We start from the raw sequence: 16,703 nt of genomic DNA, 5'->3' as shown, positions 1-16,703 counted from the left end.
CTATTTGTACTGTTGCTGAAGTTTGGTGCTGTTCTGAGCATTATTTGTGGCTTTTTGGTGGCGGTTTATATTTGGATCCATTCACTGCAGTGTATTGTTGTCGTGTGGTCGTTTCTGAGGTTGATAAAACTCCGTAAATTAGCGGTCTGCTAACTTAATCTCTCGGGAGGGAGTCTAACACAGTTTCACAGTGATTTAGACCATGAATTAAACTTACACCGGAATATCCCTTTAATGCCCATCTTTGAACTCGACCTTCATTTGGATCTCAGCGACACACATGACGTCCACAGACTGTCCAGCTAATCATCCGTTAACATTGCTAGCTCAGTTCAAAAACCATGAGAGGAGGAGCCAGTTCTTGACAATCAGAACAGTCCAGACCCTGCGAAGCGATGGCAGATGTCATTGATCTTGTGGCGTGGAGGCGGTGGTGAGGGATCGGACCGGTCCAGATCTCCAGAGGCTACAGATCCATTAAGACACATTAATCCAGTTCATTAGGCTGGACTGAACTTCAGCCAGCATCTCCTGACAGTTCAGACCAGAAAAAAACACACAATGAGTCGCAGAGGAATTTATCTTAAAGGAGTTGTAGATTAGTTTCATAGAAGTTCTTTTATTTGAGTTCACTAATTGATGGATATGTTTAAGCTGCGACTGTGGGCAACATCTGCTTAGCATCGCTGGTCCATCACCTCCATCTTAATACGCACTGTGCGTCTGAGAAAAGAGGCCCCTGTGAATCCTCACTTTGCTCTAATCTGGACCATAAATCACAAGAAGACATGTCTGGCTCTGAATTATGGCCCTCTGGTAGTGAACTGGGATAAATTGCAGAGCCTCGGATATGCATGAGTATAATTATGAGAGATAATTCAAGATGTTCCTTCTGGGAATCGCAGAAAATGTTGTTACATGAGATCAGAGCTCTGTGGTGCTGGAGCTTACTCACCGTCTCGTTTGTCTAGTTTGTTGTGACGATATTATTGATAACATGATATTTTACATGTTAGCTGAGACACCTGTTGATAAAATATACTTCAGGTCGAGTTTTCTAGTCTGCGTCGTGGAAATACAGATTAAAAATCTTGACCTCAGACTTCAAAGTTCTGCCACATCGGTTCCGGCTTCATCTTTACTCAGACGTTATGGATCGACTCTGACCTGGAGCCTGGAGGCGAGACCCTCCAACGCTTCAGATCACTCGCTGTGGGAGGCTTTTGGAGATTATCTCGTACCGGACACAAGCCTGACTGTTGGCAGCGCTGCTTAAAGGAACTTCGGCAGGATGCAGCACAAGCTTAAAGGCAAGAAAGTCCAGTTTGAGGAACGGCTACATTTATAACGTCTATTCCACTCTGCTCCCCTGTGTCAGAGTAATTAAACTTACGTCTTGGCTGTGATACTGTCGCTGTAGATGGGTTTAATTATGAGGGATGACTCAGATGTTCAGAGGAGACTCGTGATGATCGTCTCAGCTCTGTGAGGGTCGAGAGGAGGAGGAAGGAACACATTCGTCCGTCTCCTGCATGATATTTCCATCTGAAAAGATTTTTGTGCAAATTTTAGATGAAGCAAAAATAAAATTAAACAAACAGATGCACTGTTAATGTGAATATAGACACCTTTAGAGAAGAGGGAGGGAAAGAACAACAATTTTCAAATTTTAGAAATCAAAAGAAATCTTTTATCTGAGAGATTTCTTCTGTACATGACAGTAATGTAACATAGCTTCCTGCTATATATACATTGTGTGCAGACTGCATGGAGAAATTAAAACCTACCTGGAAGAAAACATGACTGTAACATATTATTCTAACATATAAAGACATTGTAATGTGTCCTTTAACTCTGTTTTTCTTCTCTTTGATTTATGATCCATATCTTTGATCTTTGATGTCTTTACTCCATAAGATGTGGTAAGTTTGTATGTTCCCAGATGTTTAAAAAAAAAAGGAAAAGGAGGGAGACACAAGGCAAAGAATATAAATAACTAAAATTAAAATTACAATTGCTAACATAGAGTAGAGAGGCACTTCAGTCTCTTGTCTCTGGTCTCCGACATAATTCAAAATTAAAATGTCCTCACTTGTCTCTCAGGTCTTCTGTAAGCAACACATGAGACAGACATCCAGTTTCTCCGTTTCAGAAGTCCGGCGCCACCTGTTGTTGTTGTTTAATGAGGCGTTTCATCACATCACTACAAACCATTTATCTTTATTTCACACGTAATTTATTCCGCAACCAATCGTAGCTCCGAGCAGGAATGCAACTTTCTGAAGTTTGTGTGAATGTGACAGTTTCCTGGATCTAAATTACGGCTTTATGAATCTGCAGATATCCAGCTGTGTCCTCTGAGTTTTTCTTTTTCCTTCGTCCTCACTTACCTCAGACTTCCTCGCAGCGCGTCTTTTTTTTTTACTTCCGTCTCATCTGTAAACAGCAGACTGCACTCAGTGAAACAGTGAGGAGTGATTAGTGCCGTGCAGACCCGCCGCTGGTCATCCGTCAGCTGCCTGTTAAATGGAGCTTGCAGTTTGATTGAGATGGCCACAGTGAGGAAGAGGCTATTTATAGACCACAGGCCTGAATTACAATGTACCGGTGCCGTTATGTAACATGCGTACATGAACGTACACGTGCAGATATACAGTGAGAGGCAAAAACATAAAGACCTGCAGATGCAAACACCAAATATACAATATACAAATATACAAACGGCACAAATACTGAGAGAATTTGCATCTTTTACACCAAAAATGAATAATTTTACCACTAAGTGTAGGTGAAAGCACAACGCTTAAAGGGATAGTCCGGTGTAAGTTTAATCCATGGTCTAAATCACCGTGAAACTGTGTTAGACTCCCTCTTGAGAGATCAAGTTAGCAGACCGCTAATTTATGGAGTTTTATCAACCTCAGAAACGACCGCACGACAACAATACACTGCAGTAAATGGATCCAAATATAAACCGCCACCAAAAAGCCACAAATAATGCTCAGAACAGCACCAAACTTCAGCAACAGTACAAATAGGGTCTCAGCACATAGTCCGGGGCATCTAACCTCCGCTAGCTTAGCTGGATTTCTACTGAAAAGCTGACTAAATTTACCACTCTTCTGCAGCAGCTTCCTGTTGACGGGAAGTCCCGACGAGTCGATTACCGAGTGCAGTAGAGTTCCGCGGCTCATGGATGAAAATGTATGATTATGACTCCATGGAAAAGCAATCAAAGTTCATATGTGTCTTACCTGCCAGTTTATAACAGTTATTATCGAGAGCGGACAGGGAAAAGAACGGAATTGAGCATTTCTAACCGCACTCGGTAATCGTCGCGTCGGGACTTCCCCGACCCGGAAGCTGATGGAGGAGAGTTGAAATCTGTTTTTAGCTTCACAATAGAAATCCAGCTAAGCTAGTAGGAGGTTAGATGCCCCGGACTATGTGCTGAGACCCTATTTGTACTGTTGCTGAAGTTTGGTGCTGTTCTGAGCATTATTTGTGGCTTTTTGGTGGCGGTTTATATTTGGATCCATTTACTGCAGTGTATTGTTGTCGTGCGGTCGTTTCTCAGGTTGATAAAACTCCGTAAATTAGCGGTCTGCTAACTTGATCTCTCGAGAGGGAGTCTAACACAGTTTCACAGTGTGTTAGAACATGGATTAAACTTACACCGGAATATCCCTTTAAATCTAAGAATATCAGACCTTTGTGACTACAGCACCAATCAACTCCATCAAACTGATTTTAAGTACGAGCAGCACGAGATAACACAACACGTGTGACGTTCTCCAGCGTAAACTAACATCATCTCCTGTGCAGCCTCCAATTTTTGTATTGTTATTTTCTTTTGTTTGTGTCCAGCACCTCCTGTTTCAAGTTAAATGTGCACTATTTTGTCGGCTGTAAAGTCCAGAGTGAGTTGAGGCATTGGACACGACGTCTTTATGAAACAAAATATGACTCTAGCAATTACGCTATGAGTGTTTTCCCCAAACAGAGTTAAATGATTATGCGTAAAGTGGTTTCATAAAGACAGGCAGTGCTTCAACTGAGCTGAAGGTAAATGTGTATTTTCTTGTTAGTGCTGTGGGAACAAGCATGCAGTCAAAATGTACGTATGAAAACAATGCAGACGTGTAGAGACGGAGCTGAATTATCTCTAACGCAGTTCGAAGTGACACAAAATAAATGTGTTTCCTCTCCTGTGACGCAGCATGTTTTCACAGTCTTGTGGTGATTTCTCAGCGTTAAACATCAATCAGAGCGCTGAGAATTTCATTCTCTCCTCTGCTACTGTAGATCAATAACTGCTGCCACTACAACTAAAACAACTCCAGGTATCGATCGAGCTGTCCGACGCTGCAGACAGATGTGATGTGAATTCTATATTTAGGTTCCCTTCAGGGTGAAAGGTTGTAGGAAAAAGAGAAGAAAGTGTGCAGCAGGTTTTACAGTTTCACCTTTATCACACGAGCACTCTGTAGACATTGCTTCATTATTATGGGATGTTTTACACATTGATTCCTCGGCCACATTCCTCCTGATGAAGTTCAGCTCGTATTTGAATGTAATATAATACTGTAGATACGAATTGAAAGTATCCTGAGCTTGCACAAACGCACACTGCCATCATTGCATCCTGTCCACCGGGTTAGTAAATTAAATGCAGAGTGATGTGCAGGAGACAGAAGTGTTTGTAAGCTGTCACATTCGATCCCGTTCAGAGTTTATTACCTACAAAAGGCTCAGTGCACCACAGGCTCGCTCGTTCTTCCTGGTTTTACAACAGGTAGCGTTGAGCGCTGCTTGAAAACATCTCTGTTTAAATCCGTTCTTTGACTCATCCTTCCAGACACTTTCACCGCCCACAGCTTCGTTTTTTTTTTTGGGAGACAGCTTCCCGACAACCTTTTCCTACAGCTCGCGTTAACACTGCCCACATTGTGGCTCTTTAAAAGGAAGTATGACTGAGTGAGAAGTCACGCTGTGTGTCATGAGGCCTATGTTCGGTAGAGAAGTGATGAAAGAGTCGGAGGAGGAGGAGAGATGGAGTCTGCTGAGGCTTGTTTGTAGCTGATTTGTCTCGGAACTGTATCGCTGTGATCCGACAAGATCATCATTATGTTGTTGGTAAAATCACACAACATCCACCGGGGAACACATTTGCTGTGTCTCAATTCAGGGTCTGCATCCTTCAGAGGAGCATTTCAACGCCGATTACATCAAAACGCCGCGTGAAGGCTGTCCCAATCTGAAGGCTCCTCCAAATGCAGCGTCCATTTCCCTGTTTTTGGAGGATGCACTTGTGCTATCCTTCGTGGCCTCACATATCCCAAGATTCTTTGCGCGCCTGAAAAAGAAGAAAGAAAGAGAGAAAATGGTGACATCACGTGGAGTAGATCGTCACTTTCGCGGGCCTGGGTGGCAGAAATCGTGACGTAAGGGTAAAACATCTGGTGACACAACCAGGAAATGCTCCAAAGGCTAGACCGTCACATTTAACACAGCTGACGCGGTTAACAAGGTCTCTCTGAAGGACTCGCCTTCGAAGACCGCAAAGGCCGAGTCCTTCAGAGGATGCAGAACCTGAATTGAGACACAGCAACTATCTTTAACACAAGGTCCTTATCGCTCTGTGTGTGCAGCTAGTTAAAGTCGGAAAACGAAATAGTTGTCCGAGAGGCTCGTATCCCGACTGTGTGCAGGTGTGTGAGCGTTTGAATACAAATCCGAGACGGTTCCGAGTCTGATCAGATGGTCAATAAAGACTTACCGGGTTTGTCAGAGGATTTACTGGAGTTGGTACAAAGTGAAAATCTATGTGAGAATCTTATCCTCGCAAGTTCGGTGTGATTTAGGATCTCCTCGAGCCAACTGCTCTGTGAGGGGAGGGTGTTGAGAAGTCTGGAACGTGCTGCGTTATCAATGAGAAACTGGGTCGCCGCAGTAGAAGTGCGAGGTCAAGGAAAAAGTGTTTATATTTCACCTGAACGTTTACAGCTTCCTCCGACCTCAACAGGTGGTTTTATTCACTAAAACCTGCATATACGATACTATTCCAACAGAACATTCACTTTATATTCTTTCCTCATTGATGTTATTTTCCATCTGTGTGATAACTTGTGTTCCTTGATCATATGAAGCCTTTTAACGTGCCGAATGCTAAATATAACTTGTCTGTCTGTGTGTGTGTGTGTCGACAGATGGTATGTTTGGGAGGTGTCACTCTGTTCCAGTGAAGGAGGTTTACACCTATGATGTCTCCCCATCTGTGGTGCAACGCTTCAGGATGCTGCTGGAGAAGCTCTCCAACAGAGGTACACACACACACACACACACACACACACACACACACACACACACACACACACACAAAGACACATAAACACACACACAAAGACACATACACAGATACACGTAAATATAGCTAACAGTGGACTACGTCTCCACCCTACTTAGATGGTACCTCTGTTTCTGATCATTTTGATAAAACAAAAAAAATAGAAAATATTATTTTAATTTATTTTCTCATAATATTACTTCAATTGTGTTTTTAATGATTATTTTTTAATTGCTAAGAGTTGCATCCTTCAGCGACATATACCTACCACACATACACACTGGTACAATTTGGACTTGTCATCAAGGTGTCAGTGTTTATAAATATATTCAAATTTGGGATGTTTTACTTGTTGCTGACGCCAGCTCGCTGCTATCTGCTGTTAAACGTAGCTCGCTACCGTTATCATGTTAGCTGTGGGGCTAGCGCTCTATTTACTGACTCAGCCGCTGAGCAACAGCAGCTAACATGAGTTAAATGAACATCGGTAAATGGAGTCTGCTAACATACAACACCAACTAAGTTCCACATAGCCCCTTTGTGTGAAAGCAGAAACTGATTCTTGATTCCTTATTTACTCTTTTGTGAGGAATCATTGAAAGACCAAGTTTATCTATTCAAATTGCCTGTTTTGGGCAGGAAGTTGTAGCTGTGCCTCATCACATGTGATGCTTTAATGACGTGAATATATCACTGATACAACCCAGTTTCTCCAACAAAACCAACCCCAACAACAACTGACTTATTGATAAGAGAGGTGAGAGAAGTCCACAGTTGTTCAGCAATAACTAATCACAGTGGTGATACAGTAATATATTCATGCAACAACTTTTGCCTGCTTCTATTCTGTTCACTGCTCTTCATTCCTCTGCTTAAATAAATTCATACAATTTCTGTTTTTTAAACCTGTGTTGAAGTGTTGAACCATGATCAGAAGCTGTTTGTCACTTTCTCAGGTGTAATACGCTGCTGTTACTGCAGTTCACCACTAGAGGGAGGCAGAGCCCTGTGAAACAGCCCACTGGGCTTCAGAGAGTGTTTCCTCCACTTTCATCATGCAGCTTTAGTTTGAACGACAAGAACTCGACTACGCTTTAAAAAACAGACCGTTGTACTTCGAGTCTGTGTTTCTCTTTAGTGTCTCTGTTAAGTTGTTCAAGCCTGCAACTGTTGGTAAATAAGTACAACATTTATTTTGTCAGGAGATTACTCTTTCTTGAAATCTCTCTCGTGAGTCTGATTTTAGTGCTCTTCCTCCCTCCTCTCGTCAAACCGCCCCTCCTCCAAAAAAGAAAAACAAGAAACTTCTCCTCTGGTTTAATTTGCCCTTCGGCACTCTGCGGGAGAGCCGGAGAAATATTCTGATTTCACAGAGAGGCGACGAGTTCGGAGGCATTTGTCAGACGCTCTGAAGTGAAATGAATTATGCAAATGAGCTGTTTGGCCCCGGCTGTCTGCAGAAGCCATTAGGGAGGACACAAAACTCTAAAGACACTGAAGCATCTGCATTTCAGGCACCGCCAGTCCACTGGGAAGATAACACAGTTAGCTCCCTTCTTATCTGTTTCACGGTAGAAACACACACACAGGCATATATTCACATCGACTCTTTCTTTCTTTCTTTCTTTCTTTCTTTCGCTGATGTTGCACTGACCTCTGTAACTTTTGTGGACAGTTAAAGCTTCTTCTACTTTGCTTCGGTAATTAGATTATCTGTTACTCCACTACATTTATAGATATGTTTATATAACGATAACTTTCCTTCACCAGCTAAAACATTTATGTGCTTTCATGCAGGGCTTCTTCTCCCATCAGTGTGGAAATGTAGCCTAGCTGTTTTCCTTCGTTTACAGTTTTTATGCTAGGCTAAGCTAACTGTTTCTTGGCTGCAGCTTCATGAGAGTTTGGTTAATTTAAAGCACAAAAACCACTCAGTTATGTTTACGTAAAATATTGCTGATATTTGGTTTTACATGAGATGCAGACCCGTGTGTCCTGGGTGAAGGTCTTCTGTGTTTTTTGTGAACCATGGTTGTAATATTCTTGATGAATCTGGGGTCCGATGTCTCTGTGTTTTCCAGATGTTAGTGAACACATCAGTTCTGTCAATGATAATAACGTTATTATTGACAAGATTGACGTCAGAAAACCAAACAAAAGTAGAACTACGGCCCGATAGTTGGAATAAACTGGTAATATCCTTTTATCATATCCATCAGTGCTCTCTTTAATGGCTTTCCTTTTTCAGACAGCTGCTGCTGCGTTTGTGTTCACTCTCCTCCATCCGCCCACACACACAGAAACACACACACACACACACACACACACACACACACACTGGACTCTCCTCCCACTCACTGCAAACTAAAGGCCCTGCAGATGTGAAGCCATTTAAAAAAGCCAAGGTCAGAGCCGCTGTTCGCCGTCAGCGACGACGCTCCTCTTCAGTTCGCACACAACACAGAAACACTACTTGACCTCCGTGTTCCACCTCTGAGCGACGTTAAAGCAGCGATATGTTTTATTTTGATCTCATCAAGTGTCTGTCTGGCTCCTCCGCTACGATGAGTGGTTTACTACAACTTCACTAGGCTCGGTGCAGAGTAGTGTATGTATATATGATAGTTGGCGGTGTTGGAGTGAGGAAGAGCTGTAAAAGCATCTCGCAGGAGTTTGTACACAAGCTACATTGTGCAAGAGTTGGCTGGAGTGAAGATGTATAAGATCGATGTGCCGTTCAAATGATTGTGAAGCTGCTTTAACCCCTTAAGGAACACCGTTCCAACATAGGAACATCCTTCACTAAACGAACACCCTTCGTAAAAACAAATAGTTTTTTGCTAATAGTTTTAAGCATCAGATCTTAACAGTATATACTTACTGTTGGAAAGCTGAGACTGTCGTGATTATTTTAAGCCCAAAAAAGTTATTTCCAGACCATGTAATAGCCTTCTAAACTCACCATGACACAACATTAGAAAGAGCCCTCTACCGCAAGAAGCAAGAATGCCTACATACCTTCAGAGTGTTCCCTTTTTCCACAGCTACAACGTCATGCCACAGTTTTTCTTTCATAGTTCCCCAAGAGTCCATAGAATGGGAATATCCATGTCATTTTACACAAAACTAGCTACAAGTGTCGAACAAGCAAGAAACCCTGCAGGGTCTTAGCTTTCATTTGAGACCAAGATGATGTTTCTAGGTAAAGGAGTTCTCAAGTTATAAGCCTTTGAATCTCAGTAGGCGCTCGTGGAAAAAAAAAGGACCCAAGCAAAACGCACAGACATGCCTTTAGAAAGAAAATTGTGAAAAATAAATTTTTTAGTCTTTTGACTTCAAATTTTGAGTGTAGTAAGCTGAGACCTGTGGCTGTGACCTAATTGTGTTTGCTGTGTCCATAGACATACCTGAGCCCTTATATCTTAGTTTATTGACATTTGAATTAGACAGAAACCAAAACCTGTGTTCTTTCGTGTTTGGGCTTAAAATAATCACGACAGTCTCAGCTTTCCAACTGTTAAGATCTGATGCTTAAAACTGTTAGCAAATAAAACCATTCGTTTTTACAAAGGGTGTTCGTTTAGTGAGGGGTGTTCCTATGTTGGAACGGTGTTCCTTAATTAAGAAACTCAAAAACACAAAAAGACACGCCGAGGTCAGTTTTTGACTCTGACAAACAACTTGTTTTTTTGGTAGAAGCTTGAATCTGAACTCTCTCGATTTTCAAACGGCAGTGAGTGTGGTTTCGCTTTTGGGATTTCAGAAAGTAGATTTGCATAAATGATAAAACGAGCACTAAACCGGTGAAATCTTTGCCCGTTGTGATTTTGCCTATGGTCATAATTACTTAGCCACCCTGAAAATGGCCGTCGGTGGTTGCTTAATTAAGTCAAAATGTGGAAAAGGTTGAACAGAAAACGACTGAATCTGATGAAAGAAAATGCAAAATGAGATTTTTTATTGTTTATCGGCTGACCTCTGACCTCCTCACTGTCGTCTGCTTGTATTTTTTGGCCATCTAGAAATTAAAACTAATTATCTTTGTGGATACAGACGCCCTGAAAACATCCTGCACCTCCTACCTCGACCGGCCTGCAGCCTCCTGCCCACATTTCTGCGGTGGCTTCAGCCTGTGAAAAGCACAGAGTCGCTCTGAATATCCTGGCAGGGGCTCCGACGTTTATTAACCTGTCGTGTCAGATGCCGTCTGTTCACCCGCCGCTGACGCCCGTTTTCTCAGCCACCGTGGCCGCCATTAAAAGCTCCGTTTTATGGCTCTTTGATGGCGAAAGCTGGCCCGACACGCTGCGCAGCTGTTAAAAAGAGGCTTGTGCCTGGTTCGCGGCAGTTGAGGTCGTAACTCTTTTTGCGGGGGTCTAAAGACTCAACGCTCATCAAGGCGGAAGAGAAAGAATTAGTTGTGTTAACCCAAACCGACCAATAAAAGTTCAATGGGATGTTGGCATTGTTCCTATCGGTCCAACACATCTCCTCACCGTTCCTTTGGATTGTCTCCGTCCTCATCAACGTCCTTTACTTCCCCCAGAGTTCTCAGCTGACGGCGGCGGCGCTCTCCTTCTCGTTTTTTAAGTGCGTCCTCTGTGCTGGACTCACATCTCGTGGCATCACATCTGGAGCTGCAGGCTGTATTACTCGAAATCTTTCAGGAACGTCATCGTTCATCTGCCAAAATGCCTCGGTTCATGTTGTGCTTTGCGCCGCACAGCCATATTTCCGGTAACATTTCGTTCCGCCACCCCATCTGGTGTTGGCGCCTGCTGCTCTGTTCGGTTGCCAAAAAGCCGTGTTTGGATGCATGTTAAGCATAAGAAACAGACGTGAATGCCCAAGCAGCTCATCAAACTTGTCCTTTTGTGCTCTTGCTGAAATGCAGAGGAGATTTTTCCTTGTCACCGGCGCTGAAACTCTTCACTTGCCAATTCCTGTGAATGCACAGGAATGTGTGGCTGACATTGGTGCAGAGACAGTTTAACAACAGGGTGATAAAAGTGTTGCTCAGAAGGAAAAGAGATACAAATGATCCGACTGCTCATCGTCTTGTCCTCTGGTGCACTTGTTTCAACAAGTTATTGCTTAGTGCCTGATATCAGTCGCGTAATAAATCGTATCGATTGATGCACAAATGCAACCAGTGACGTTTAGGACATTGACTCTGAATTATCAGGTGACATTAAGTGGAGGAGTCGTTGCTAACACAGAATTGAATCTGTTCATAGTTGTATATATTACAAAATATTCACTTTAGAAAGATTTTTATGCCCTCTCACTGATGATAACGTTATTTTGGAGGCATTTTTTTTTACAGGTTCTTCCTCCCTTCCTCATATTTTGCACAAAAGTCCACTTGGAGTCAAGATGAACTGATGTGTTAGCATGCAAACTTTCACTTTTTTAACCAAATATATCCAGTTTTAACCTAAACGTCTCCCGTTGTTGCCTTTGCTCTACATTTTCTGTCGTGTTGGTGATCTGCTCCCCGGTTTCAGATGTGTGAGTACACTGAATTTACAATCAGCTCATCAGGCTCGTACTACTGAACTGTGGCCGTGAAGGAGGAGAGGAGAGATGGTTTCTGCTTAGTCACTGAAACAGCCAGCCGCTCACCAGAGTCTCCAAGGACGCCGCGCTGTTGCCTTGTCTCCTCTGCTAATGAGTGACCTAATGAGTTTAGGAAAACTACTGCGCGCTCAGCGAAATCCTCGCCCTTCTCTCTGGACCGCTCTCTCTTTTTTTTTCATGCATTAAGCTCACTTTTTGAGGAGTGTTACTCACAGTTCAGTTCAGTTCTTCTCTGCTGGGACACGGACGTGTAGATTGAACTCGGAAATGAATTGAATGTGTTTGTTGATGTCCTCTGTAGGTTTGACCTGGGAGGACGACACCACCCAGCAGGTTCTGGCCCAGGAGTTATCCAAACTGAGGAGGATTCCCTACAGGCCGCAGCAGAACGGACCTGTCTACGCCGAAGACAGCAGGTCAGATGTTTACCGGTCAGCGTCTCTGTACCGCTGTGTGTTCCCTGGAGATGTCTCGCAAAAGTTATTTTCGACTTGTTTTTGTGGGTTTTGACCAAATCGCTTCTTCTTCTGAACTCGAGGTCTCGTTATCGCCTGAGTGAGAGATGATGTTTCGTAGCAGCTTTATTAAGAAGGCGGTCGAAGTTTTTAATCATGTCTGTCGTACAAAAAAAAAAAAACAAATCTAATCACGACATGAGTAATGTGTACGCTACGTTCACTGCAACGTTAATTAAGAATGTTTATTCATGTTTTATGCACTCAGTCAGTCATTCATCCGTTTGTTTGAGCTAAGCGTAAAGACGCGGGAGTAAGAAATGATGATTGAATCGATTAGCAAAGTTCTGTAACTGATGCCGTCGGGTGAAGTATGAGCCGTGGTTGTTAGTGACAAACACGGAGGGTGACGTGCGATGCAAGTTAAAGTCAGGACACGCAAAAGTCTTGATATACTGGATCTTTTACTGATTGCATTCTCCTCGTCCCTGGCATGTTCGTCCTCTCCGACAGGCCGGCAGCTGAAGCGATGGACCCAGCAGACCAGAGGGTGAAGCCGGTGGAGGTGGAGCTCAGCAGAAATCTGCAGGCGTACCTCCAACGCCTCGGCCTCCTTCCCAAGACGTCGTCTGCCTCCGGACTGAGCACCCAGGGCAAGGTGAGGCTGCCGTCTGCCATGTTTGGGCCTCTGTGGGTCTCTTAGTTGCTGGATTATAGAAGCAGAATCAATCTTTTAATGTTAAAAAAGCCTGAGACAGTTTTACAGGAATGGAAATTTACTTAAAGGGATATTCCGGTGTAAATTTAACCCATGGTCTAACACACCGTGAAACTGTGTTAGACTCCCTCTCGAGAGATCAAGTTAGCAGACCGCTAATTTACGGAGTTTTATCAACCTCAGAAACGACCGCACGACAACAATACACTGCAGTAAATGGATCCAAATATAAACCGCCACCAAAAAGCCACAAATAATGCTCAGAACAGCACCAAACTTCAGCAACAGTACAAATAGGGTCTCAGCACATAGTCGGGGCATCTAACCTCCGCTAGCTTAGCTGGATTTCTACTGAAAAGCTGACTAAATTTACCACTCTTCTGCAGCAGCTTCCTGTTGACGGAAAGTCCCGACGAGTCGATTACCGAGTGCAGTAGAGTTCCGCGGCTCATGGATGAAAATGTATGATTATGACTCCATGGAAAAGCAATCAAAGTTCATATGTGTCTTACCTGCCAGTTTATAACAGTTATTATCGAGAGCGGACAGGGAAAAGAACGGAATTGAGCATTTCTAACCGCACTCGGTAATCGTCGCGTCGGGGACTTCCCCGACCCGGAAGCTGATGGAGGAGAGTTGAAATCTGTTTTTAGCTTCACAATAGAAATCCAGCTAAGCTAGCGGAGGTTAGATGCCCCGGACTATGTGCTGAGACACTATTTGTACTGTTGCTGAAGTTTGGTGCTGTTCTGAGCATTATTTGTGGCTTTTTGGTGGCGGTTTATATTTGGATCCATTTACTGCAGTGTATTGTTGTCGTGCGGTCGTTTCTGAGGTTGATAAAACTCCGTAAATTAGCGGTCTGCTAACTTGATCTCTCGAGAGGGAGTCTAACACAGTTTCACGGTGATTTAGACCATGGATTAAACTTACACCGGAATATCCCTTTAACTCGACCAGATCTGCTTTAGACTGAATCACCTGATTTGTTTTTATTCATTTGCTCCACAATGAAAGGCCATCCTGTTCCTCACTGCACGTTCAAGCTCTTTACTGCCTGCATCTTCTGCTGTAATACATTTTTGGAGAGTCCAAACTGTCAGTAGGAGACGTATGATTTACTATCAGTGAGCTTCTGTAAACTTCAGCTTTGAAAACACGAGGAGCAGGTGGGACATTTGTTTTTAGCCCAACATCTGCGTGACGCCCGTCCTCGGCTCGCAGCCACCTGCCTCTTTAACAGAACAGAAAGACGTGCACACTCACACACACACTGGAATAAAACCTCACACAATGACACACACACAATGACACACACACAAACACACACACACACACCTTCACCACAGGGAGTCCGGTGTCATCCTTCGCTGTCACCGCGCTCTCGCTTCTCCGTCCTAACTGATGGCTTCTCCCAGCACGACCGTTGCGAGCGGAATAATACCAGCAGAGAGTTCAGGAGTTCACCGCTCTAATTAATAACTCTCCACGTGACCGGCTCCCTCCGCTGCTTCGGGGCCGAGGGGAGCGGAGCGCCGCTGAATGAGCCGAGGCCTTTTCTCCTGCTGGGGGATTGTAGCAGAGGCCGCGACGGCTCGGGGGCCTGCAGGCGTCGCTCGGGGGGCTCCTGGCCTTTTTGCTGCTTAGGTTCACGTGTTTGGTGGAAATGAAAGAAGGAGCACGAGGAGCGATGGGGTCCGACTGTGGCAGTGACAAATATCAGAAGGGGCCTCGCACATACAAATCATAAAGGAGTATGATGACTGTTACGTGTGCATTGTTATGATAATTCTGCCGTTAGTCAGGCTTGTACCGCTCCTGTGCTCCTCGGTGGGCGTTAATGGAGCCGGCAGTGACTCTTAGCTTTTGTTGGAGCTGATGGATCTGGTAATATGATTATATAAATGGATGAATAACTTGTTTTTCTCCATAAAAAAGGGCCTCTATTTTCATGTCAATAATTATTTTGTTCAGATGAAGGATGAGAGTCTTGAATAATGAAGCACAATTTGGCTCCTGCGTCGCTGCGCTCTCGCTGAATTACACCACATAGTCTTACTTAGTTCAGCTTGTACTTACATACATGTACACATCTGTTTACATCTGTTTACATGTTCTGTTAAAGTCCCCCTTTTATCAATAATGTGTTTTTCTTCATGTTCCTGCAGTTGGATGTTTGAGCGTCGCTGTGTAGAAGGATGTTTGTGCAGAGTTCAACACTAAAAGGCCGTTTTCACATTCAGGGCTCAAAATTTAAAAGTTTTTCTGAGCTCACTGATGTCTGATTGTAAGAGGCGGAGCTTACGAACAGGATTTGTGACATCACAAAGGACCTTATGGTGAAGTAGGCGACCTGTGACCAGTATGAAATAAAAGATTCAGGACTTTTTTACAGATAGAGAAGGAGCAGGAGACATTTAAAGGATTTAAACAAGATATTATAACCTTTTTGGTTGTGCTCCGTCGTTGCCATATAGTCGAACACACTGCATGATGGGGAGGACTAATGGCGTTGGGGTTGGCAGTCCTGTGAATGTCGTGTGGAAAAACAGCAGTATTATGAAGGTGCTCATGCGGGATGACTGAGCATTTTACCTCTGCAGCGTGCACTTATGAATTCAGATGCACAACCGTAATATCCGCGCTCATTATTTCGGGACGGTGTTTCAGTTTTCAGACGGACGGAGAGCAGGTGAAATGTTTCTGTCTGTCCCAGAATTTGCATAATAGCACAGACTCACCTTGACACTGGCGTCTTTTTTTTAGTTTTTTAAAGGTTTTTTGTTTACGTTGTCTGCCCTGTTTAGACAGCTGACAGTCAGACAGGAAACTAATTAGCTTTGAACATTCTTGTTTCATTCAGCTTTCCTTTCTTTTTTCTTTTTGTTTCAGATTGACCGTTTCCAGTCAGGCATCCCTGCGGACGTCTATCGCTCTAAGGCCCAGACTTCGCCTCAGAGGATGTCCTCCTCCAGCTCTCTTTCATCTTTCTTCCCTCAGCCGAAGCAGAGACCTCCATCCGGACAGCTCCTCGCCACCCAGGCCGAGGGTGACCTTCTCCTGGCCGCCCTGAGGCGATATCTCTCCGGGCATCTGGGGGTGAGCCCCGAGGAGGAGGAGGACGCCTCGGCCCGTCTGAGAACCTTCTACGGCAACGGAATAGAAAACTCTGGGCTCAAGAAAGAGAGCTCGAACCTCAGGCCTCTGAAGACGGGAAGAACTCAAGGGGCGGTCAAGGACCCGCTGACGTCTGTGGACGGTACGTGTCAGAACATCGTGAAGACGTTTGTACCGACTCATCGTTCACTTTTATTGCTTTAAAGCATAAAGATGATGATTCAACTCTTTATCGCTTATTCGTTGGGACCACTGTGACACCAGTGATTACAGATTGTGTTGTAAACATGAACGACATGAAGTGGTTTTTAATTGGTTGTAAAGGTTACCGTGCAGCTGATTGAGATCTGAATCACTGCCGTGTTGTGAGTTTTCATGTGGTGACAAACACCACATCGCTCCGATGTCCCGAGGAGTCATTATACATAAATGACAAAATAGAACCAGCACTTTTCGAAACAGCCGGTATGACTGTGCAAGAAATACG

At 43.9% G+C, this 16,703-nt stretch overlaps 1 protein-coding gene across 1 annotated transcript in view; it reads left to right on the top strand.

The window, feature by feature from the left end:
* The window catches only part of LOC115573181 (receptor-type tyrosine-protein phosphatase N2-like), a 214,258-nt gene that overhangs the window by 24,627 nt on the left and 172,928 nt on the right, over positions 1 to 16,703 (top strand). The window contains exons 3-6 of the mRNA XM_030403851.1: positions 6,210 to 6,323; positions 12,228 to 12,342; positions 12,895 to 13,039; positions 15,992 to 16,358. Coding sequence (XP_030259711.1) covers positions 6,210 to 6,323; positions 12,228 to 12,342; positions 12,895 to 13,039; positions 15,992 to 16,358 — 741 coding nt within the window. The remainder of the gene's footprint in view (positions 1 to 6,209; positions 6,324 to 12,227; positions 12,343 to 12,894; positions 13,040 to 15,991; positions 16,359 to 16,703) is intronic.

The sequence above is a fragment of the Sparus aurata genome, chromosome 21 (genome assembly GCF_900880675.1).
Source record: "Sparus aurata chromosome 21, fSpaAur1.1, whole genome shotgun sequence".
NCBI classification, from domain to species: domain Eukaryota; kingdom Metazoa; phylum Chordata; class Actinopteri; order Spariformes; family Sparidae; genus Sparus; species Sparus aurata.
This window is presented reverse-complemented; position numbering and strand designations above follow the sequence as displayed.